The following is a 23,332-nucleotide window of genomic DNA, read 5'->3' on the forward strand; positions in this document are numbered from 1 at the left end:
TGATAATCATATGGTCTATATTTTGCATCAGTAATAATATTTAACTTGTTAAAAAGTTGTTAACAATTATCAAAGGCTACATTATTTGTTTTAAACCAATTGATTTTTTAGTAAATAAAAATAATAAAATTCATCATCTTTCCCAAGTTCTGGGGGAAGTTGACATTTGTCCGAGCCCCGACGTAAGATGATATACATAATTTTGTATAAATTAATAAGAAAACTTACTATTAAAAGCGTATAATAATAATACTTTTACAATATTTTTAAAATAATAAAATAACTTTTAATATTATAATATTTTGTTGGGTACTTGAGTAGCCCTCTAGTTTTTTGTGATTTCAACAAAAAAGTGTACAGATTTAATAGGTAAGAAGTCATAAAATTAATCATTGAAGTTGTGTTTAAAATGGATTGTATTTCAATATTTCTATTGAAATAAAACTGAAAATGATAGAAAATAGATTAGCAAACCCGGATCAAGTCTGATAATACTGCTAGATGTTAATGAGTTAGAATAAATAAATTAATATTTTTAAATTTTTAATCATTGAATTAACTATATAATAATTTCACAATTATACATTAGTAGATTCTGCTTAATTGACACTTACTGGTTGATAAGGACGACGTCTTAAACGGAACACTTTTTCAAATTTCAAATAGAAAACAAATAAATAGTTGTAGTGTAAACGTTCACCGCTTATTTAGGCTACGAATCCGGATAATCGAGACATTTTTATACCTACCATTTTATAGGATATATCCTTTTTATGGAATATTTATTTCTAAATAAAATAAAAAAAATAAAAAAATATTATTTATCAATTATACAATTTTTTTTTGTATTTATAAATAATTTATAGTGTAATAAGTATGTATACGTATTAATATGTATTTTGTAATCAGTTTTTCAACAAATTTTTATGTTTTTTTTATTTTTTTTATTCGTTTCATTGTGACAACATAAACACAAATTAATGTGTCCCAATAAAGCGGAGTTGACTGTACAGTGTTCCGGTGCATGCAGATCAATCTGAATCATTGCTGGGAAGCCTAGCAGCTGCTCAAGCATACAGTGTTGAATCTAGCAACCAACATTATACTGGTCTTGATATAGGTAATAAGATTACTAATGTAAAACTAACAATAACTACTAAATATTAACAATATACTGATAAATGGCCGTTTTTGTCAACTGCAACATGGCTTGAAAACCTATAAATAATGAAATGATAAAATATGTTTACGAATATTTACGAATTAGTGAAATATGTAATTATACCAAAATATGTAAAAATATCTAAAATATTTTGAATCTTAAATTATCATATTTTAATAAAAATATGCTTCTACATTTTAGTCCATTCCCTACTAATTACATTTAAATAGAGTTATCTTATATAGTTATATGAAGTAATTCGTTGATATTAAGTGTTTTCTATTTAAATTTATCAAATAAATCTGATATTTTTTGTTACAAATTATTTTACTAAAAAAATTTAGTATATTTGAATGTATTTTATACCACTATAATTTTCTAAATTTTCTCACTTAATAATAATTAAATAATTAAATACATTTTCTTTAAACCTATAATTTATACAGGGAAAAATCAACAGAATGTCAAATTAGCAACAATACTAATTATAAAACATACATTTTATAACATACTTCAGATGTTGCTGACATGCTTATGTTAAAACATAAAGCAAACCATTAGAGAAATGGAGTTTGTTGGTAAAATCTTTACTAAGATCAAAATCTTTATTTTAAGGGTCACTCTAAAAATGTAATTATGTATATGTTAATCTTGTTTCTTTAATTGTTTATAGACACAGTTATTGAGATAGAAAATAAATTTTTTAGAACATTTGCATTTAGAAACAAATATTTCAACTTATAAATTGTTTGTCTAGATCTTAGTCTAATAAAAAATTAAAGAGGTAACATTATAGCGTTAATACTATATAACCCAGAGGTTTTCAAACTGTGTGTCGTGGCTTCCAGGGGCGCCGCAAGAGTTTGCGAAAGGAGCCACGTCAAAGCATTGGAAACTAACATAATACCTAAGTTATGTTTAACTATTACAAATATTATTTTTCATTATTATGGAAATGAAAACAAAACACATCACGTGATCATTTGAACTTTTATTTCTAGTACTAAGGTCACTTACTAAAGGTTATTATCATCCATATTGGCCATATTATTGTATCTGTGTGTTGTTTCATTTTTTTTTATAAGAATTTAAGAACTGTCAAAATATCGTGAACACCCAAAGGAGCCGCGGAATGAAAGAGTTTGAATACCTCTGATATAACATACAAACAATATGACTGTACCAGATGCCAGTAAGGTTAGTTATACAATCAGTGGGTAAATATTAAATTATAATTTAAAACTTTGTTCATTATAGTTAAGACTTATGGCGCATCAACATGCATTCTGACCACGTGAAAATAACTATAATGCTTTCAATCATCTTATTTTTGATAACTTTAATAATTTCTTTTTTTGTTTTTCATGGTTTAGGACTTAAGAAGTATAGAATTGTAATCAAAATATCCCATAAGAATATAGAACAGTTTTGCAGTCTACTATAGTATAACTGCAAATCTAGGCAAGTTACTATTTTTTTAACTCGTTGGGTTAAGTTAATATAGAAAATGTAAGTTAAGTTTAAAGTTACAAGTTAATTAGAAAGTAAAAGTAACTTAACTTAGTTAAAATTCAGTTACTTTTTTCATATAAAATTAATAATTGTACCTATATTTTTAATAGCTAACAATTAACATAGGTAGTAATTCAATAAATATCTTAAATTTTTAAATAAATATATTTATTAAAATCTGTAGGTTACATTATACTTTAATTCAATGAAATCAAAAAAAAAAAAATTAAATTACTTTTATAGAATAAAATTAATTGGTAATAACTAAATTGTTTACACAATTTATAGTATCAAATATTATTTAATTAATACTAAGAATAAAATATTTAATAGCTTAAAAAGCTAGTTCATTTATTTAATTAGGAAAATAGTAAATACCATGAGTCCATGAATGTTATGAACTAAGGCTGTTCGATTGTCATAATACATACTCGATTGTCAAAAGTACTAAATAATCGAAAATTTCCATTAATCGAAGATTTTTTTCAAGAAGTGCTAGAGTGCTCGATTGTTGAAATAGTCAGACATATCGATTAATCTATTAAAACAATCGATTAATCTATTAAAACAATCGGTTAATATATAAAAACAATTGATTAATCGATTAAAACAATCGATAAAAGTTGAATGGTTTTGAGCATTGCTGAATTATATTTCCTGCTAGGTTTATGGTTTACTCATTTAAGATTTTTCAAATGCAATGACTTATTGTTACTCGTTAGATTACTTAATATTTAATATACTTATTTTAAGTACACTATTAAGAGATGGCTTTCTTTTAAATTATAATTATATATTTTTTTGTAAAACAAAATTAAAAACAAAACAAAATAAAACACTTCTTTTGGAAGTACTGTAATAGTAACGTTTGTAACAATATTTAAATACTTAATCATTTAAAAAAAAAATGTTTCCTTTTAAGACTTAAGTATACATAAGAAATAACTTAGTTTTACACACTATATAAATAATATAATTTTAAATTATAATTATATATTTTTTTTGTAAAAACAAAATAAAATGAAAAACAAAACAAAATAAAACATTTTTCTTTATTAATACTTTAATAGTATCTTATATTCTTATGTAATAATATTTAAATTTAATAATCATTTAAAAACTTAAAAAACTTGTTTTTTCAATTACACATAAGAAATAACTTTCTTTTAAATACTATATTCCTTTTTAAAAAACAAAATTAAAATTAAAAGCAAAACAAAACATTCTTTTTTAGTAATTCAGACTGCAATAGTAACTTTTGTACAATATTTAAATAATCATTTAAGAAAATTAAAAAGGAACTTGTTTTTTCAATTACACATAAGAAATAACTTTTTTTTAAATACTATTTTTTTTTTTTTTTTAAACAAAATTAAAAACAAAAACAAAACAAAACAATAGTAAATTTTGTACAATATTTAAATAATCATTTAAAAAAATTTAAAAGAAACTTGTTTTCTTTTAAGTACACATAAGAAATTACTTTCTTTTAATACTATAATTTAAAAAAAAAAAAAAATTTAAAATTAAAAACAACACTTTTTTGGTAATAGTAACTTATATAAAATATTTAAATCATATATTTAAAAGGAACATTTAAAGTGGATTGCTCACATATTTTTTGTTCATTGACAAAAATATAAGTTGACTACAATGATCATCGGTCAATGATGCCCTAGTGTCTGTTATTATATTCCCAGTACGACTAAAGACTCTTTCTGATGCTACGCTGGTAGCTTGTACACTTAATAACTTTTTAGCAGTCACTGCAAGAATAGGAAACATACTATTATTTAATGACCACCACTTTATCGGATCTTGTTCATATGAAATTTTAGGAAGTTGAAAATAAGAACTAATTTCTTTTGAAATGTACATTACAGGTGTAGAATTTGAATCTTGTAATTGGTCCTACAGTAAATAGACAAAACAATAATAATTAGTACATTTAACAATAATATCTATATATGTATTACTGTATTAGTGTAATAATATTAAATATTCAAATTGTTTAAAATATTCTTACCATATTAATTGTTTCTGAGCCAAATTCAGAGTTGAAAATAGCGGAAAGTGATAATCCTTTAGTTTTTTTTATTTTGATGTACCATTGTACTAGAACTAAATGATGGTGAATCAGATTTGGATTGCCAATATTTCCAGTTTCGTAGACATTCTACTTGTAATGTATCTTTGAATAAAGTTTCTTCTGCATTATCAAAATTAAACTGTTCTAATTTGAATCTTGGATCCAAAGCAGTACAAAATTGCAATATTATTGAATTGTTATACCGAGTATGAAGTACATCAATAGTTGTTTTGAAAAATAGATTTTTTAACAGGGGGTCAAAATAATTATCATGACCCATATCATTGTCAGTTTGTAACTCTTGATATTGCATTTTATTTTCCAACATTTTTATTACAGGAAGAATTGCAGATGCTGTTACATAAGATTCTGCAGATAAATTATCAGATATTACCCGTTTTGGTTTCAATACTAACAAGATATTTTTTATTATTTTCATTTCATCTTCTGTTAGCATTTTTTCTTTATGCACACCTTTTTTGTGGGTTCTCAGAAATGATGAAAGCGGAAGTTCTTGAGATATAACCACATCCAAAACATCTAGCATAGACCACCATCTTGTCTTTGAAAAAGAGGGAAATTTAGTTAACTTGAATCCATACCTTTCTTGTTCAATACTCAATTCTTTTGCAGCCATCCAGCTATAAGCAAATATGTTTTGTATTTTTTTCACTTTTTCTATGATAGGTTTTATTTCTTGTAGAGAAAAAACTTTTTGGACCGAAGTGTTGAAGCTATGACCAAAACAAGGCACATGGGGTACCATTAAATTGTTAATAGCTTTAATGATATTTGCTCCAGAGTCCGTTGTAGCAGCACTAATAGAGATTCCTTTGTCAAATTTAAAATTGTATTCCATCAAAATAACTTGTAAGACATCTGCGATATTTTCCCCTGTGTGACTTTCACTAAGCTCTTCACATCCCAGACAAACACTATCTGAAAGTATAAAAAAATAATAACTTAAACAACATTATTTTAAATACTAGAGACGTTTTAATTAAATATTTACCAAGGTTAAAACATACGTCCAAAAAGTGGCAAGTGATAGCTATGAATGTTTTATTGGCAACAGAAGTCCAACAATCTGTAGTTATTGATAAAAATGGAACTTCTGACAATATTTGTTCAATCTTTAGCTTTGTCTCTTTAAATAAATCTGGAATTCTTTTATTAGTCAGAGTACTTCTGCTTGGTAATTGATAACTCGGATTTAACGCTTTTGTAAACAATTTAAATCCTTCTTTTTCTACAATACTATATGGAGTCATATTTAATGATATAAAATATGCTAGAGCTTTATCTAGTTTTAATTTTGTACATTTTGGCATAGATTTGAAGGTGAATGCAGTTATGGAAGTTTGCTGGACATGACCAATTTTTACTATTTTACTACTTGCAGCTGAAGTTTGTTCATCTGTTAGACTTGTTTGAGTATCACTTGATTCATTTTGAATATTTCTGATATTATCCATTGATAGGTCGTGAGTAATGGTTGAACTAAAAATTTAAGTTAAAACATAAAATGTTAATATAAATACTAAAAAACCAAAAATGTTGTAATAAATTCATCTTTAAAAATACAAGTAGGTAGGTACTGACCACTGACGTACTGTTAACGTAGCAGATAATTATTAATGATTATGTTTGAAATTAAAAGTTGGAACTTACCTATCTACGCTGGTTTCTAAATCATCATCTATGTCTTCTGTACCTCTTTTTAATCTGTCTAGTTCGTGATATTTATATTTATGAACCGATTTCAAGTGATTCCAGAGATTTGTGGTATTCGTACCAGAGTTCGACAAGTTTTTGAGACAGATTTCACACTTCGCTCTTAGACCACATTCAGACTTTTTAAAAACGTTCCACACTTGACTCATTTTGATGACTAAGCTTTAAATTCAAGCCAAGCTGCTAAGTAAAAACTAAAGACGAAACGGCAGTCGGACGCTAAAACATGTGCTCACTGCTTAATAACACGAATACTGGAAATCAGTTTCAGTATACTTACCTAACCTAGTAACCTAACTATAACAACTATAGACTGTATTATCATTTATTTTAATGTTGATAGTCAAAGTATGGTATAATATTTTTACCTTGGCGACCACGGTTATACTTGATACCGTGTTCGTTAAAAATGTATATTCGTTTCGGTTAATTGATAATTCGATTAATCGGGTAATGCGATTAATCGGTGGTGAATACTTTTTAAAAAATAATCGATTTTATCGATTAATCGATGCTCCAGTCGATTAATCGAAACAATCGAACAGCCCTAGTATGAACTACACTATATCGTAACTACGGGCTTGCATTATTTGCATAAACAGGCCAAGTGATTGCTTTAGTTCCAAGAATGAATACAAATCTAATAATAAGTAAAAATAATATTAATAATGATTAGGTATAGGTACTAGCCTAGGTGAGTAATGAGTTTTCAAACATGTATGGTATATTGAAAATAAATAATTATATTTTTCTATTATTTATGACACAGTTACCCTTATACAATTTCTGATTACATTATTATAATATTGGTGTGTATATATTCTGTGAATCTGCAATATAATAACTATAATTGTAGATTCTTATTTATTGATTAATATATTTAATATTTAATATTATTATTTTTATTTTCATATAACTAATTTTTATAAAATTGAAAATATTTTCATCTGTTGTTTAGGAATAAAATAAACTAACTCATAAGTTATTGAATAACATAAAAAAATTAAACTCGTTAAGTTAGAAATTAGATTTAAAAAAAAGTAACCTTAACTTAAATGTTCTATCTCATTAATTCCCAGCCTTGAGTACTGGTCAGTGGCGTACCTGTGGGGGGGGGGCAACAGGGGCATTTGCCCTTGCTATTGGGTTTAATTGGTATCAAATTTTTATAAGAGTTAAAAATTCGTTCAGCCACTTTACATAAATAGATAACATCTACTGATGGGTTTATTAATCCTCCACGTGATTTAATATTTATTAATGATCCACTTTCGGTATTAGTTCGAGTCAAAACTTCAGTACATTCGTCACAAATTAATTTCCGTGAAATTTTTCGGACAATGAGCCCTGCTATGTACTCCACAATATCTTCAATGACTTGTTGTAAACATTAAATCGGTTTGTATTGAAATTAATGTCGTCATCTTCTATTTCTGCACATACCATATCTAAATAAATATTGGAATTTTCAACAGGTTTTGAAGTGCTACTACTGACCCACAAAATCTTTGTCATATCCATCACCATACAATTTGCTCCAGATGATGTAATTATTTATGTATGAACCAATAGTCTTTTAAAAGAACTTTCAAACTGTAAAGCAGTGGGATTATTGTTAAAACCTCCTCTTGAACGGATAGCTGAGAAAAATATTTCAAGGTGATCTTGGCTCATTTTATATGTTAATAAAAAATCTAATTCTTTTGTCATAACTAGATCAATAAACATATTTTTGATGCTTTGTAATGAAATTATTAATCCAATGAATCCAGTTTTTCTAGTGGATTTGATGACAGGAACTATTGTTTTACTACCATCTTTACCAATTTCACAGTACCTATAATGATTGCAAGTATTTAATGGAGTTTTCAATAAAATTAAATATGTCACTTTTGTTTTCTCTTTTTAAAGGTCTTTTGTACTGTGACTTACTTTGTTATTGTTGTTTAAAAATCTTTCATCGAAGTAATAATGTAATAGATATTTAATAAAGTAATTATTGAATATTGACGGCCCGCCAAAATGTCTGTGATAAAACCATTTCAAATTGATAAATGTGTTCTTAACTCCATGAAATTATATAATATCTTCCATGATACCTAAGTTATGTCTTGTCTCTTTCTATTGATGTAGACTATTTACTTCTCTCTCTACTAGCAGTCCATATCTTATTATGTCTATGTTTGTTTCAGATTATATTATAATTTATAACCATAAAAAATTGTGCAATTAATTTATGCCCCCCCCCCCAAATGTTTCACAGGTACGCCACTGGTATTGGTAGTATAAAAAGACACCTATGTCCTATGGGTAAAAAGTGTATTTTGTAAAAATGACAGTCTAGACATCTAGTACTTAGTAGTATTGGACTATATTGTGAAGTTAAAAAAAAAACATGCATTGATTCTTAGGTTTATATACAACCTAAGTGCAAGATGTAATAACTACTGTAATAATCTAACAATTCAAATAACAAATAAGCCAATTTAAATATTGTTTTTAACTTTTATTAAATATTTAAAAAGGTGATAGAGGGTTTGTATAATAGAGGTTCTACTGTAAAAAACAATATCAAAAAGATAGCTTTATAATTATTGTTTCAGTACATTTTTATTTCCTTTGATCACTTATCAATAAGTTATCTTTGAAAATAATTATTGTTATATAATTACTGGAATAAATGAATAATTTAAGATATAATAATAAATTGAAAGAAAAGACAAACGAGATGTTAGAGATGTAACAAAAATTCTTTAACACATTGTCAATTGTTAAAACATATATTTAAGAGTGTATCTATATAGTACACATTATACATACAAGCAAAGAAGGTTGTAGAACGAATAAAAAAAGCTAGTGATTCTAATCAGACAACAAGAAATATTATAAGCGAGTCATTTTCTCAGTCATCTATGCCAATTGCAGCTTGGTTACCTTCAACTATTGAGCTTAGTCGAACAATTCAACGTTCTCGAAATCGAAATAATGTACCTCCGTCCAACTCTGTGACCGTTGATTCTTTAGTAATACCTAGCGAATACACATTAACCTTAAGTAATTTACATTTTTTGCTATATGACAGTAAACATAATGAAAATTGGGATATTAATAACAGAATATTGATATTCACAACAAATGAAAATTTAAATATACTGAATGACTCCGATATATGGTTCGCAAATGGAACGTTTAAATCTGTACCCAATATATTTAATCAACTGTATACTATTCACGGTAACATTGACTGCACTGTATATCCACTCATATCTATATTAATGTGTAATAAAAACGAAAATAGTTATTCCGAAGTACTAAATCAAATTAATATACTCAAACCAAATTTACAACCAAATGATATTGTGATAGATTTCGAACAAGCATTTATAAAATCATTTAAAGAATTATAAACTGATGTTAAAATACATGGATGTTTTTTTCATTTTACCCAGTGCTTATGGCGAAAATTGCAATCGTGTGGATTAAAGAATAGATATTCCACAGACGCAATATTATCCCACGAAATAAAAAAATTATCGGCTCTTGCTTTTGTACCTGTTGATAATGTTATTTCTGCATTTGAAGAACTAATTAACTCTAATTACTACGTAGATAATGATGAATTACGAACATCATATATCATAAATATATATCTAATAGTTCCTAGAGAGTCTTAAATATTTATTTTAATATCTAGGCTCTCTAGTTGGTGCTGGGTTTATGAATATGTCATTTCCCTGGGGGGGGGGGGGGGGGGGCAGATTTTAAATATCACCCTTCACAAATACCTGTATCCAGTAGTCAGTCCCACCATAAAAAAATAACATAGATACATAACAACAACGTTAAAATTATTTAATTTACATATATTTATAAGCACATATCATAAAACCGGTAGTTTTAATATCATAGAACTATATAGTGTTTATAGAGTTTGAAGGTTAGGTGGTGGGGCCCCTTTAAATACGCCACTGCACACACTACTATGTCAGTAATAATAAATCAATCTAGTTTACTATTTATATTTGTATAGTTTATATAAATTAGTACTCAAACCTGGGTATAATTTATAAGGCATAACACTCATACAAGTTACAACTGTAATCTATAATATGGCAAATAAACATAAAATTAAAAACAAATATATATTATAATTAAATTTCAAGAATTACATTAAAAACTATTTAACAAATTGTGTGAACTGATACAGGATATTCAACTTTCGCTTGTTTGGATAGTGGCTAATGTTATTATAAAAACAACCGGCTTTCGAAGCTTGTCTTGCTCCCATTGAATTTTATTCTAACTCAAAATATATAATCCACTTGTTTTTGCTTGGCCGAGTATTATCACCATATCTTCTCCACATTGTGTTTTACTCACTAACGGCAACGCAAAATTGTACACAGACGGTTGTGGTTGTGTGTCTGTGTCGAACCGGTCGCGTCGGTGGTTGACAGTGGTGTCAACCAACCCGTGCCCAAAACTTACGTCGAGCGTTCTGACTCCCTGTTTGGAAGGTATTTCGTTAACGAGCATGAGGACAAGTTTGTGATAAATTTTTGTTACGGATATATTGCATCGGAAGAGTTGTTATTACTATTTATTATCGATAAAAGTCGTTACATAACTAAAGGAGACCTAGGCGTGAGCTGTGTTGATCGCATACAGTGCGCGTGCGGTCGTTGGGAAAAAATGGCGCCGAGGGCTGCTCGTTGCGTGCTCGGTCGTTAAGGTTGTTACTCGTTCGACGGTGTTGAGCGAAGAGAACAATGGCCGATTGGACGGCGGCATCGTTTCTGTTGCTGGACGAGATTCCGTCGTAGCGAGTGGGGAGCGTGATCGTTTGAGCAAGGAACCTAAAAAAAAATATAAAAGTCGTATACAACATCAAACATATCGAATTACGAATACAATATAAAATACAAAATTCACGAATATAATATAAAAATGTTAAAAAGGGGTGCATATTGCGTGGTAGTGAGAGTAAGTGGTGATAAGTGCCTTATCGCCACAGCAATATAAATTTTGGCCGCCGTTTGTGTTTCAGTGTGGCGCGTTTTCGTTATCGCGTGGCGGACAACACTGTAAAAAAGAGACGTGTGGTAAATCCATGCGTGAACAAAGGTGGCCAACATGATTGGACGATATTACGAGTATACGATAGTCATAGACCTAAGAGACAACCTATAAACGTGGTCGGGATCGTAGTTGTCTGTTTCTGAAATAAATATTGTATTTTATATTAAATTCACGACGTCGCGATGCGTAGTACGAATTCGGAAATCAGAAGACTGTAGACTTGGTATAATATTCTGTGATAACACGCACGTGTTTCCCCCCTCTTCATCACTCTCACTAAACGAAAACGGTTTTGACGACGCTGACCAGCAACACACTGCACCCCGCGACCCTCCTATCATTATCAAGTCAATCGTACACCGTTACCATTGCAGTACAGTCTAGTCTGGCGTTCGCACACGGAATGACGCCATTGTGATCAGTCTTCGTCAGTTTGAGTGTTTAGCGTTCGTTAATTTTGTGCCTGACCGTCGTTTCGTTGATGCCTTCCCGCGCATAGTGTATGTGTGAGCAATTTAGTGTAGAGTCCCTGAATATTAGCGTAATCCGTTCGATTTTATTTCACCCCGACGATCTAAACTAATGTTTGTTAACTCGATGCTAATGTGGATTGTCGTTAGTCACAACGTGATTTGTAAATATTTGACAGTTGGGCGATAACGTGTTTTCCTCCGGCTCCGATAATAATAGTTTCCATAGTGACAATATCGTTATTTCTGATTCCGTCGTGGAATAGGTTAAATAGTTTCGCCATTTCTACGGTACCATCGGCGTGCCCACACCAGATTTTTCGCTGATACACTTGGCACCGCCGTAAACTGAGTCCCTCCCCCTTCACTACATCTTTCTAGAATAGCCACCGGTTTTGTTACCTAACCGATCGGTTCATTTTTTTATTTGCTATCAGACCGTGGTTGCGTAAGTGTCTATTCCTACTCTTCAGTAACGTATCAACACATTTTTGACGAAGCCATGGAAGACACCGATGGCCCATCCCGGAATGCAACCCAAACATCTTTAAATGACAATCTGGCTCCTGGAGGTATGTTGTTATCTTTGTGTACCTAACCTAACCTAACTATTACCTCTTCTTGAATATTTTTCCTCAGAAGACGAACATTACTACGAAGCTCTGAACACGCACATTCAGATATTCCAGCCGTTTCTTACCAAACTAATCAACAACAGCGAACAGCTGAACATTCTACCTGAACATGTGTCCATGTTCCAGAGCTTATACGCAATTTTGGACGACAAAAGGTTTTTGTTTTACTATATACGTATTATATCATTATGCTAATTATTTTTATATTGTTTAATTATTGCGGAATGATATACCATTCATGTGTGAATTGTCATTAAATTATGGTGTATTATGACTAGTTTCATTGGTTTAGGTTAGATTAAGACTATGGTTATCTTCTCAGTTTAGGACTCATGCTATGTTGCACTTTAGGTCTGATAGGACGCAGTTGGTGGATGCGTGAACTACGGCGCTAGTTGTTTCTGGCCATACATGTACTATACTTACAGTGTATACTAATTACTGTATTTATTTAATATTTTCTAGCTTATAATCTTATACTTAGGCATAAAATAATATTTTAATATCGTGTGGTATATACGATGGTTATTTCTATTTTTGTATTCTTGACAAATGTAGTTCTTTCTAATATTATGATAAAGAACTAAAATTGGATCTATTGTTATGTATGAGTACATTTTATAAATATTGAATTATTCATAATACAATTAATAAATGATTTAAATTAAATTATCAAAATTAACACAGCATATTTTCCTATATTTTTTGATATTCAAAAGTCAAAAGATTTATATTCATTTAGGAACTATTTCTTTATAACTACAGTGTCAAGAATATAGAACAAATAATTGGTATTATATTTATTGTATTAATTAGATATTATATTGATAGTTGATAAAAATATTTCTACAATTCTGGATAGGGGTTATGATTGCATTTGATTGGGACCACAAAATTAGAAGATTAAACAACATTTTTTGCATAAAAAATAATTTACAGGAAAAAAAATTTGTGAAATGTACATGGTAAATTTTTTTGGTTCGTTTTAGTTATATTTTTTATTTTATTTATCTATTTATTTGATATATATTTACAAATAAACAGCCAATATAATACTAAAAATATATCATCAATAAAATTGTTTGCAAGCCTTCATTAAGCTACTGCTTTAGTTAGAGGTGGTGGCTTCATGATTGAGTTATAGAGTAATAAACAAAATCTATAAATAATTAATTAATACTTAAATAATATGAATTAAATATACATTATATTTTGTTAGATTTATTCTAAATTAATTTTCTTCAGCATAGAAATTTTAAAATTTTAGTAATTAGAGGATTGATTAACATTTATTAACATTTTTCTACTAAGTGATATTGCATAATTTAGGCAACTTTTATTTCTAAATTTAAAAAACTATTTGGAATAATTGTATTTATATATTTTTTTTTAAATCTGATATTATAATTATGTTAACAGGATGGTAAATATGTTAAATATAAATATAAATAATAAATAATGATAAATACATTTTATACTTAAAAATTAGGAACATTTAGATAGAACAAACTCTAAGAAGTGGGTGAGGGTTAGGGTTCCCCACCAATAATTTGTTTTTTAATTCTTCAGTTAGCCAATTTACATTTATGAAAATTTTGAATATCTGTACATGAGGGCCAACTGATAATTTTTAAACGATTGTAGTAGTGATGTTAACTAAATGTACTATATGTAGTATATTATATTATAATAACACTGGACTAGAATTACCCATTATTGGAAAAACGAGTTGTAAACTGCTATCAGTGCTTAAGTGTTGAATGCTATTTATGTAATCAGTACTGCAAGCTAGCGACCGCTATCATCTATTATTTACAAAAATAATTATTGTTCTTCACGTTATGCTTATAGTTAATCGTAATATGTTGATTTGACTATCATAGGTACTGCTGGTAATAAATGGCCATTTAGCAAATTGAAAATAGTCAAAGACTATTTAAGAACAACCCTAGAAGACTAGATTAAAAAAATTGATGTTGTTTTGAAAAATATTTGGTGGATTAAATTTCTTTAGATGAAATGGTTCAAAAATGGGAAACTCTAAAAAAGAGAAGAATAATAATCAATAATGATAATGATAAAATATAATTTATAAGAAAATTAACAATTATTATAACAATAATAATACACATTTTTAGTAGGTATCGATTTATTATTATTATTTTAATAATAATAATATTATAATATTATTTTAAGAGACACAATTTTCTATTGCTTTTACCTTGAAACTATTTGACTGTTTCTTTTTTTAAAAATTATAATAGAAGCCGCTTATTAGGAACACTCCTAGACCAATGTGAAATGTGTCAATTAACCAATTGTTTCTAATAAGCAGTTTCTACTATAGTATTTTATCATATTAAATTTTCCTAGTACATATGCAGTTTGAAAATCAAATACATTAATAATTTTATTCCTATAGTCTCTTTAAGTCATTTATTAATATCTTAAATTAGTAAATATTTTTTTATTTCTTCTGTAAATTTGGTATCTAATGGAATAATGGCGATGAATATTTTTTCATAATCCATTAGTATTTTATCTTAAATTCTTAATTTTTCTAAATAATTTAAACATTATAACTGTTAAATGATGAAAGACTCCGACCAAATAACAAAAAGAAGTTGTCCCGGATCAAATTTTTAAGTTGGCCAAACTACCAACTTTGCCCCCTCCACCAAAAAAAACCTTGTGTACCGCCTGCGTATATCACAAACTATAATATACTCAGTACACGTAGATCGTAAATAAATAGCCAGAAACTACTAGCGCTTGTAGTTCACGTGCCCACCGCTGATCGTCACACAATAACGTTTGTTAATTAACCTTGAATAGATATCCGTGGACAGTCCGTGATTAGGACACTTATTTAAAATATACATTTAAGAGATTTAGAATGACGTAATGGCCACCTCTGGTATAGATTTATGTCGTATGAGCTTAATGCTTATACACACTTCGCGTATGCTGGGACAATCCCCCACTTATATATATATATATAGAAATATAAATTATTTATTACTGCTTAGCACTGCTAATTGAGAATTCCTTTGTAAACATTGTTGCCAATATTTCAACACAAGATGATAATTATTGTGTACAATTTAAATTGTTAATATCGAATAGGTACCATATTTTCTCGATTTATATAGATATTATTTTAACAGAAAAAAGCCTTTGATTTATTTTGAATTTGAATGTTTAAATATATTTCAAAGCATTTATTTTATTCTTTAAATAGGGAAGTCATATTTAGCTTATGAAGCATTTGATGAAGGTTATTTTTTAAATATAGATATATTATTACAGACTACTGTTCTTAAAAAAATAAAACAAAACAATTTTAGGTTTTAATCTGTGTTTGTAACGGGGTGGTAGTTCGGTATGCACTGTACAGACAAGTTTTTGGTCAAATACAAGTCATTTATAATATCTGTTACGGATGGAGGAGCGTCTCCAGCTAATAATATACCCTTATCGTATTTCCTTCGGACAGCGAAACTAGCTTCACCAATCTGAATTGGATTTTGTTCATTTCCAACCATTTGTTTTTAGTTTTTAAAATAGTTGTGCATACTTCTTGGCACATATCAAAACCAGTCGGTAATACGTTCCTTGCTTCTTCCTGTTCGATTCATTCCCATCATTTGTATGGGCAATTCCAATACAAAGATAAATTCAAGTTCAACAATTTGACAAAGTGTTTACCCAATGTTGCAACGTTGGTTCAAGTCAGTGAAATAAAAAAATCTACTGCTAGCTCGTGCTGATCTTGTTGTCTGACAGCCTTTTTGGACACCGATAAATTTTCATCCACTTCCCATTAGGCCATTTTCGTCGTTTTACTTGCATTTCTGTGTCCTATTAAAACCTACAGTAGGAATTACAGTACAAAGTACTACAGTAACAAATATAAGATAGTTAAGTTCAATGAAAAACCCAACATATCATATATAAAAACGAGACAAATTATTGTTGTCTAACATTCCCGTACCGAACGTAAACTGAGTGTAGAACAGCAAATCCTGTTGAGCGCATACTGAACTAATTGCACATTTTTTACGGAAAAACTACTGTATTTTGTACTAGTTATCAGTGGCGTCTCGTGGTATGGTGCACGCGAACTACTCAAAACAATTATTTAAAAATCATTAGTTTCCTATATTAACATATAATTTATTATTGTGCCCATAGTTAGTATTAAAAAAAAATATATATAATAATAAAAAAATGTTTTTGCTGCTTTTTATGTTAAAAAGTGTCTATGTTAACGGCAATATGTGTAATTCAGTCATTATATATAATTCCTAGATATATTATAAAACTTAATAAAATTACTGAAATGACCAAGTAAATTATAATACACATATTCCCTAGTTGTTATATATAATGCCTAATCAAAGTAAGGTAATAATATTATGTTATCGCTTAAATGAAATACCCACAGATATTTACGAAGATTATCTTCGGAAGATATATGATTTTATATTTTCCCAATTATTGTTATAAAAATTGTGTTTAAATTATTTTCAGTTTGGTTAACCACGTATATGTTTAAAGTGTTCAGTGTAAAACTATTAAGTGTTAACTATTTAATTAATATCATTATTTAATTATTTATTATTATTATTAAATAAATAATTACATAATATTTCATAATGGAATGGTTTTATACTGAATTGAATATACTTAAAGCAAAAATGGGTAAAAATAACACCTTATTACCGGATAATCAAGAATGAAACATTAAGACAAGTATATGCTAGGTCACAATACCTAGGAATCATATATAATGACTGAATCACATATTGCCAGTAACATCTATATATGATTAAATAATTCATGGAGCACAAATTGTTTGTGCTCCTGGAGGTCGTGTAAATATTAGCTACATGCCTCAACACATCGGTTAGTAATATATGTAATATATGGTGGTTTGGAGCACATTTAATCACACAAATCTATTTTTATTGTGCCTCGATGTCGCGTCGTTCGTCGAAACGATACCGCAGTAACGCACCACAGTACAATGTAGTAGGTATGTACGTAGTTACCCATTAAGAGGCCGTCGTGGTAAAAGCGAAAAATATACAACGCTCAAGAGATGGCGTTGTATTCCGTATCGCCGCCGTCGCGGCTGGCCGTAACCACGCCCATCATCTACGCACTGCGGCGCGTGTGTTATAATCGCGGGAGCGGTACATTATTATATCACGGACTGTCGTTATAGACGTTTCGCGTCAATGTAGTTGACCGTTGCGTAAATTGTCATCCAAGTATTTCTTACTATGTACTAGCGCACGGTGCGTGGCTCCTAGTTCACGAGTCACGAGTCGCGACCTATTAATTAAAGCCCCTGCTTACTTAAGAATATTAATCAATAAATAAAGCATACAAATAATAATACTCCAAAACTTGATTTGTATTTCTAACCCAATTACTTTTTAAAATACATGTAATAACATGTAGTAACAATAATTTCATTACGATTAAATAGGTTTTTTTAGTAACTGTGTCACGTTTTTTACGATATTACTTATTAGTGACCTGAAGTACTTATCATACGATATTTTCATCTCCAATTAGTATAACGTTTTAAATATTTTTGTTAGTATAAAATACATACCTGTTTACTTATTTTATTTTTAAACTTAATATAGGAAGTTGAGTGTTATACATAACATATTATACGAAATAAATAGAATAATACTTTAATTTTTTATATTATTTAATACAATAGCAATTTGCAGTAAAAAAACAATCTGTATACAAACATTACAAACTTATCATATTCATATGATCTATATAAATATAAATAATGTAGGTACTTACAAATGTAAAGAACACATTTAATTTATGTATAATAATTAATTGAAACATAACATTAATATATATTTAATAATTTATTAAACGGACGAACCCAATCACAATAATTATAATATGAAAACATAAAATAACGATATACAGTATATAATATAGCTGTGGTGAGATCCGAGAGGTGTTCAATATTATTTAAGTGATTAAATTATTAATGTATAAATTAAAAGATACAATAGAGATACATATACAAATTTGGATTAGAGACAAATTTTTACTATTGAGAATTTAGATTCATATACAATGGATAACTAACGTATAAATAAGCTTATAAATATGTGATATGTACATATTGTACATATTGTACAATGTACATACTATCTATACACAAAGTGCATAATTACCTAAACGTACATAATAATAAAATAAAATATATAATATAACATAATGTACTTAAATATTTTACGCATATATTTTCCGCAATAATAAAAAACCATCGGTGACTAATTAATTTTATTTGTGACCATAAATCGTTATAGATGATTTTTAATTAGCGCGGCAAATAAACATGTAAAATATATTTACAAAAAGTTATATTTTATTGTTATGCACGTAGGTAATTATGCCCTTTTTACATACAAAATATTATAATAATATGTACATAAAAAAAATAACATAAAAAATATTTTTTATTTTTAGATTCTGAACGAAGTGATGAATATTGATTTTACAATGATGTGTGTTTTTTTTTTTTGTGTGTGTGTACAGCATAACTAGTCGAAATAATGCTTCGATTTCAAACTTTGGGGGTGGTTTCCGATGTAAAATTGAAGATCCTTGGTGCATTATACAGGTCAAAAGTAAACATTTTCCAACAGTTTTCAAAAAAATCGAGAAAAACAAAAAAAAAAGACAGAAAAACGGGAATTTTTACGCAAAATCAGTTTTCGACCAAATCGATTTTTTTATATGATTGTAATTCAAAAAATAATCACTTTAAATACTTGAAATTTTCACCAAATGTTTATGTTAGTGTTCTCTATATACAGTTTAATTTTCAAAAATTTTTGACTTTTTTTGAGTTATTTATAGACCACTGAAATTTACACTTTTTTTGAGAATTTTTTTTTAAAATGTTGGACGACCAAAAGAACTTGAAAATTTAATACAAGGTTCCTTATAAGTTTTTCTTATTGTAGCTAAAAAAAATTAAAAATCGTTAGTAACAATTTTTTTTAATAAGCGTTTATAGTTCAAATTTTTACGAAATATGTCGAAAACGCGAAAATTTGCAAGTAATTTTGAAGTTGAAAAATCATAAAATGTTTTCTGTTTATAACTAAGGATTAAAAATATAACACTAAGTTTTCCATAAGTTTTCCTTCAAATATCTATAGAGAAAACTCGAAGCGTCGTTATAGGAAAAATTTTAAGTGCGTTGAATTTTAAATGTTTTCGAAATAGTGTAACGATAGCAATATATCCTCAAACGATTTTAAACATTTGTTATTATTCAAAAAGTATATGAAAATTTTACCAGTTATTTAGATTAGCATTTTCTTTACATGATTTAATTTTCAAAATATTTTGACTTTTTTTTAGGTATTTATAGACAACTGAAATTTTCAATTTTTCTGAAAAAATTTTTTTGAAGTGTTGATAAAGTTTTTTTGGCCCTATCAAAATACTTGAAAATTTAATACAAAGTTCCTCATAAGTTATTGATACAGTGATTAAAAAATTACAAAAATTTTTGGGCATGATTTTTTTTATTAGCATTTGAAGTTCAAATTTTGACTAAATACATAAAAATTACAGCAATGTTCAAATTATCTTAGATCGAAATTCATAAAAGTTTTTCTTTTTATACCTAAGATTTGAAAATTTTATACAAGGCTCCTAAAATATTTATACAATATTATTTGAAAAATAAAATAAATATAATATAGTCACACATTTTTTTAATAAGCATTTACAGTTCAAATTTTGACTAAATACATCATAAAAATCACGAAAATTCGTAAATTATTTTATCCTAGAAATTCATAAAAAAATTTCCTTTTAAATCTAAGATTTGAAAATTTAATACAAGATTCCTTACAAATTTGTCAATCTTTATCTCAAAAAAAATGTCAACGGGAAATTCAAATTAAATTTTTATTAGCATTTGAATTTCAAATATTGACAGAAATTCGTCAAAACCATGAATATTTGCAAATTATTTTGTAGTTAAAAATTCATAATATTGTTTGTATTTATATCTAAGGTTATAAAATTTAACACCAAGTTTTCCATAAGTTTTGCTTCAAATAGCTATAGAGAAAATTTGAAGCGTCATTATAGGAAAAATGTTTTGAGCGTTTGAGTTTTAAATTTTTATGAAATCGCGTAATGATAACGATTTATCCTCAAACGAGTCAAACGAATTTAAATATTATTTGTTATATTTCAAAAATTATAAGTCGAAGATACCTGAAAATTCATATCGACACTTCAAAAAAAAAAATGTTCAGACAAATTGAAAATTTCAGTCATCTATAAATATCTCAAAAAAAGTCAAAATATTTTGAAATTTAAATCATGTAAAGAAAACGCCAATCTAAATAACGGATAAAATTGTCAAGTATCTACGACTTATACTTTTTGAATAATTACAAATATTTAAAATCGTTTGAGGATAAATCGTTATCGTTACGCTATTTCGTAAAAATTTAAAATTCAAACGCACTTAAAATTTTTCCTATAATGATGCTTCGAGTTTTCTCTAAAGCTACTTGAAGTAAAACTTATGGAAAACTTAGTGTTATATTTTTAATCCTTAGTTATAAACAGAAAACATTTTATGATTTTTCAACTTCAAAATTACTTGCAAATTTTCGCGTTTTCGACATATTTCGTAAGAATTTGAACTATAAACGCTTATTAAAAAAAATTGTGACTTACGATTTTTAATTTTTTTTAGCTACAATAAGAACAACTCATAAGGAACCGTGTATTAAATTTTTAAGTTTTTTTTGTCGTCCAACATTTTTTTACTGACACTTCAAAAAAAAATTCTCAAAAAAATCGAAAATTTCAGTGGTCTATAAATAACTCAAAAAAAGTCGAAAATTTTTGAAAATTAAACTTTATATTGATATCACTAACATTAACATTTGGTGAAAATTTCAAGTATTTACAGTGATTAGTTTTTGAATAACAACCATATAAAAAAATCGATTTGCTCGAAAACGGGTTTTGCGTAAAAATTCCCGTTTTTCTGTCATATTTTTGAATACTGTTGGAAAATGTTTACTTTTGACCTGTATAATGCACCAAGGATCTTCAATTTTACATCGGAAACCACCCCCAAAGTTTGAAATCGAAGCATTATTTCGACTAGTTATGCTGTACACACACACAAAAAAAAACACACATCATTGTAAAATCTGTATTGATTCATCACTTCGTTCAGAATCTAAAAAAATGTATATGATGTATGTTTTATATATAAAAATAAAAATTTATAGTAGATTTCATACAATTAAATGGCTATAAATTATTAAACTTTACCTAATTGTTTCCCTCGATACAATGAGAAAAGAGTTGATCAAACAGAAAAAAGGTGCCATAACAGATTCTATGGCCTCTGGATTGTGACTTAAAAATAATTACAATAAAATTGTATTATATAATTAAAAATCGTACTAGTACATAGATAAAGTTTAATTATAATTTATTTTTAATTAATATTATAGTTATGGTGTTATACATTTGAATAACAACCTAAAAATTATTACACCTAAAACTTTACCTAATTATTTCCTTTGATGAACATGGTGGTTGATTGTCAGCACCTAAGTAACATGATTCTACAATAGGTCCTGCGATTTCTGGATTGGGACTTTGTTAACATAATTTTAGTGAATTGTATTAAATTTATAATAATAATATATAGGTACCTACCTCTTAGTCTTATCACGAATTCCTAGAATATTCTTCACTCGAGAACTCAGCGATTTTTTAACTGATAATTTTTTTGATGCGCAGCGACGAGTTTTTTTGTTGAGTTGATCCATTTTCACGTGAATAAATAATTAAAAAATATATAAACCGTAATAAAAATCTAGCGAAAATGTATTAGTTACTAGTTTACTACTACCAATAATTACTGGCGTGAACAGTTAGACATGCAGGATGTCAATATTTGAATCAATTTATTTCAATATTTAATGTTTTATCATTAATAATTAAATAGTTAAATAATTGTTAGAATATAATTACTACAGTACTTGCACCTTACAAATACAATATAAATTAATAAACAATGTAATACGTAATCTTGAAAAATATATTCGTAAATTAGTAATATTATATAAATCGTTTAATGTTTCAGAAAATTTTGTTTGACAGACAATAATAAAATTGGCGTATATTATGCTGATTAAATGTTAATTAATATACAAAAACAATAATTTGTGTACTTAGTATTATGAAATATTACATATTTATTTATCCATCGTTGATAATTTTTTTCACAGCGTATGATTTTAAGTTTTTTACATAATATACAGTTATACTGATTTAAATGTAAAAAAATTCATCTGAAATATCAAATATCCAATTTTATCGAATAGTTTACTACAGTTTGAAAAAAAAAAATTGTTTGAATCGGACGTTTTCTCGCTGATTAGTTACAGTTTTAAGATTTGGTTCCATTTTGCGTAAAATACGATAGTAATAGGAATACGAAAATTGGAAATGTAAAATAATATTATTCAATGACAAAATTATTATTTTCATATTGACAATTTGGCTATTTATAACCAGCGCGCGGCCGAGATAGATAACCAGT

At 27.7% G+C, this 23,332-nt stretch overlaps 2 protein-coding genes, 1 long non-coding RNA gene and 1 pseudogene across 4 annotated transcripts in view; 2 read left to right on the forward strand and 2 right to left on the reverse strand.

The window, feature by feature from the left end:
• The first annotated feature begins 260 nt into the window (after positions 1-260).
• LOC149060867 (uncharacterized) lies at positions 261-2,623 on the forward strand. Its single transcript, XR_016189713.1, has 3 exons — positions 261-1,120; positions 2,248-2,359; positions 2,536-2,623. It is a non-coding gene; the product is annotated as an uncharacterized LOC149060867 (long non-coding RNA).
• Positions 2,624-4,270: 1,647 nt separating this feature from the next.
• Positions 4,271-6,646, reverse strand: LOC149060868 (E3 SUMO-protein ligase ZBED1-like). Its single transcript, XM_089230762.1, has 4 exons — positions 6,435-6,646; positions 5,776-6,224; positions 4,783-5,702; positions 4,271-4,585 (listed from the first exon to the last, which is right to left on the reverse strand). Exons 1-4 carry the CDS (start codon positions 6,644-6,646, stop codon positions 4,271-4,273), a joined length of 1,896 nt encoding a protein of 631 aa, XP_089086888.1.
• A 4,048-nt stretch (positions 6,647-10,694) lies between these two features.
• Positions 10,695-23,332, forward strand: part of LOC107162174 (uncharacterized) — a 45,639-nt pseudogene continuing 33,001 nt past the window's right edge. The window contains exons 1-2 of the transcript XR_016189722.1: positions 10,695-12,618; positions 12,686-12,836. The product of XR_016189722.1 is annotated as an uncharacterized LOC107162174 (transcript). The remainder of the gene's footprint in view (positions 12,619-12,685; positions 12,837-23,332) is intronic.
• On the reverse strand, positions 13,777-22,788 carry LOC149060869 (uncharacterized). Its single transcript, XM_089225276.1, has 3 exons — positions 22,444-22,788; positions 22,292-22,381; positions 13,777-13,840 (listed from the first exon to the last, which is right to left on the reverse strand). Exons 1-3 carry the CDS (start codon positions 22,554-22,556, stop codon positions 13,777-13,779), a joined length of 267 nt encoding a protein of 88 aa, XP_089081402.1. The 5' UTR covers positions 22,557-22,788.

This window comes from Diuraphis noxia, unplaced genomic scaffold (genome assembly GCF_037042655.1).
Source record: "Diuraphis noxia isolate RWA-SAM2 unplaced genomic scaffold, SU_Dnox_SAM2 contig0001, whole genome shotgun sequence".
NCBI lineage: Eukaryota > Metazoa > Arthropoda > Insecta > Hemiptera > Aphididae > Diuraphis > Diuraphis noxia.

Coding starts and splice junctions, on each gene's coding strand:
- LOC149060868 (XM_089230762.1), bottom strand. CDS start 6,646: ATGAGTCAAGTGTGGAACGTTTTTAAAAAGTCTGAATGTGGTCTAAGA. Junction 6,225..6,434: donor TTAGAAACCAGCGTAGATAG/GTAAGTTCCAAC, acceptor GGATAATATCAG/AAATATTCAAAATGAATCAA. Junction 5,703..5,775: donor GGACGTATGTTTTAACCTTG/GTAAATATTTAA, acceptor TTATACTTTCAG/ATAGTGTTTGTCTGGGATGT.
- LOC149060869 (XM_089225276.1), bottom strand. CDS start 22,556: ATGGATCAACTCAACAAAAAAACTCGTCGCTGCGCATCAAAAAAATTA. Junction 22,382..22,443: donor ATTCGTGATAAGACTAAGAG/GTAGGTACCTAT, acceptor ATGTTAACAAAG/TCCCAATCCAGAAATCGCAG. Junction 13,841..22,291: donor TCATCAAAGGAAATAATTAG/GTAAAGTTTTAG, acceptor AATTATTTATAG/ATTTTGTTTATTACTCTATA.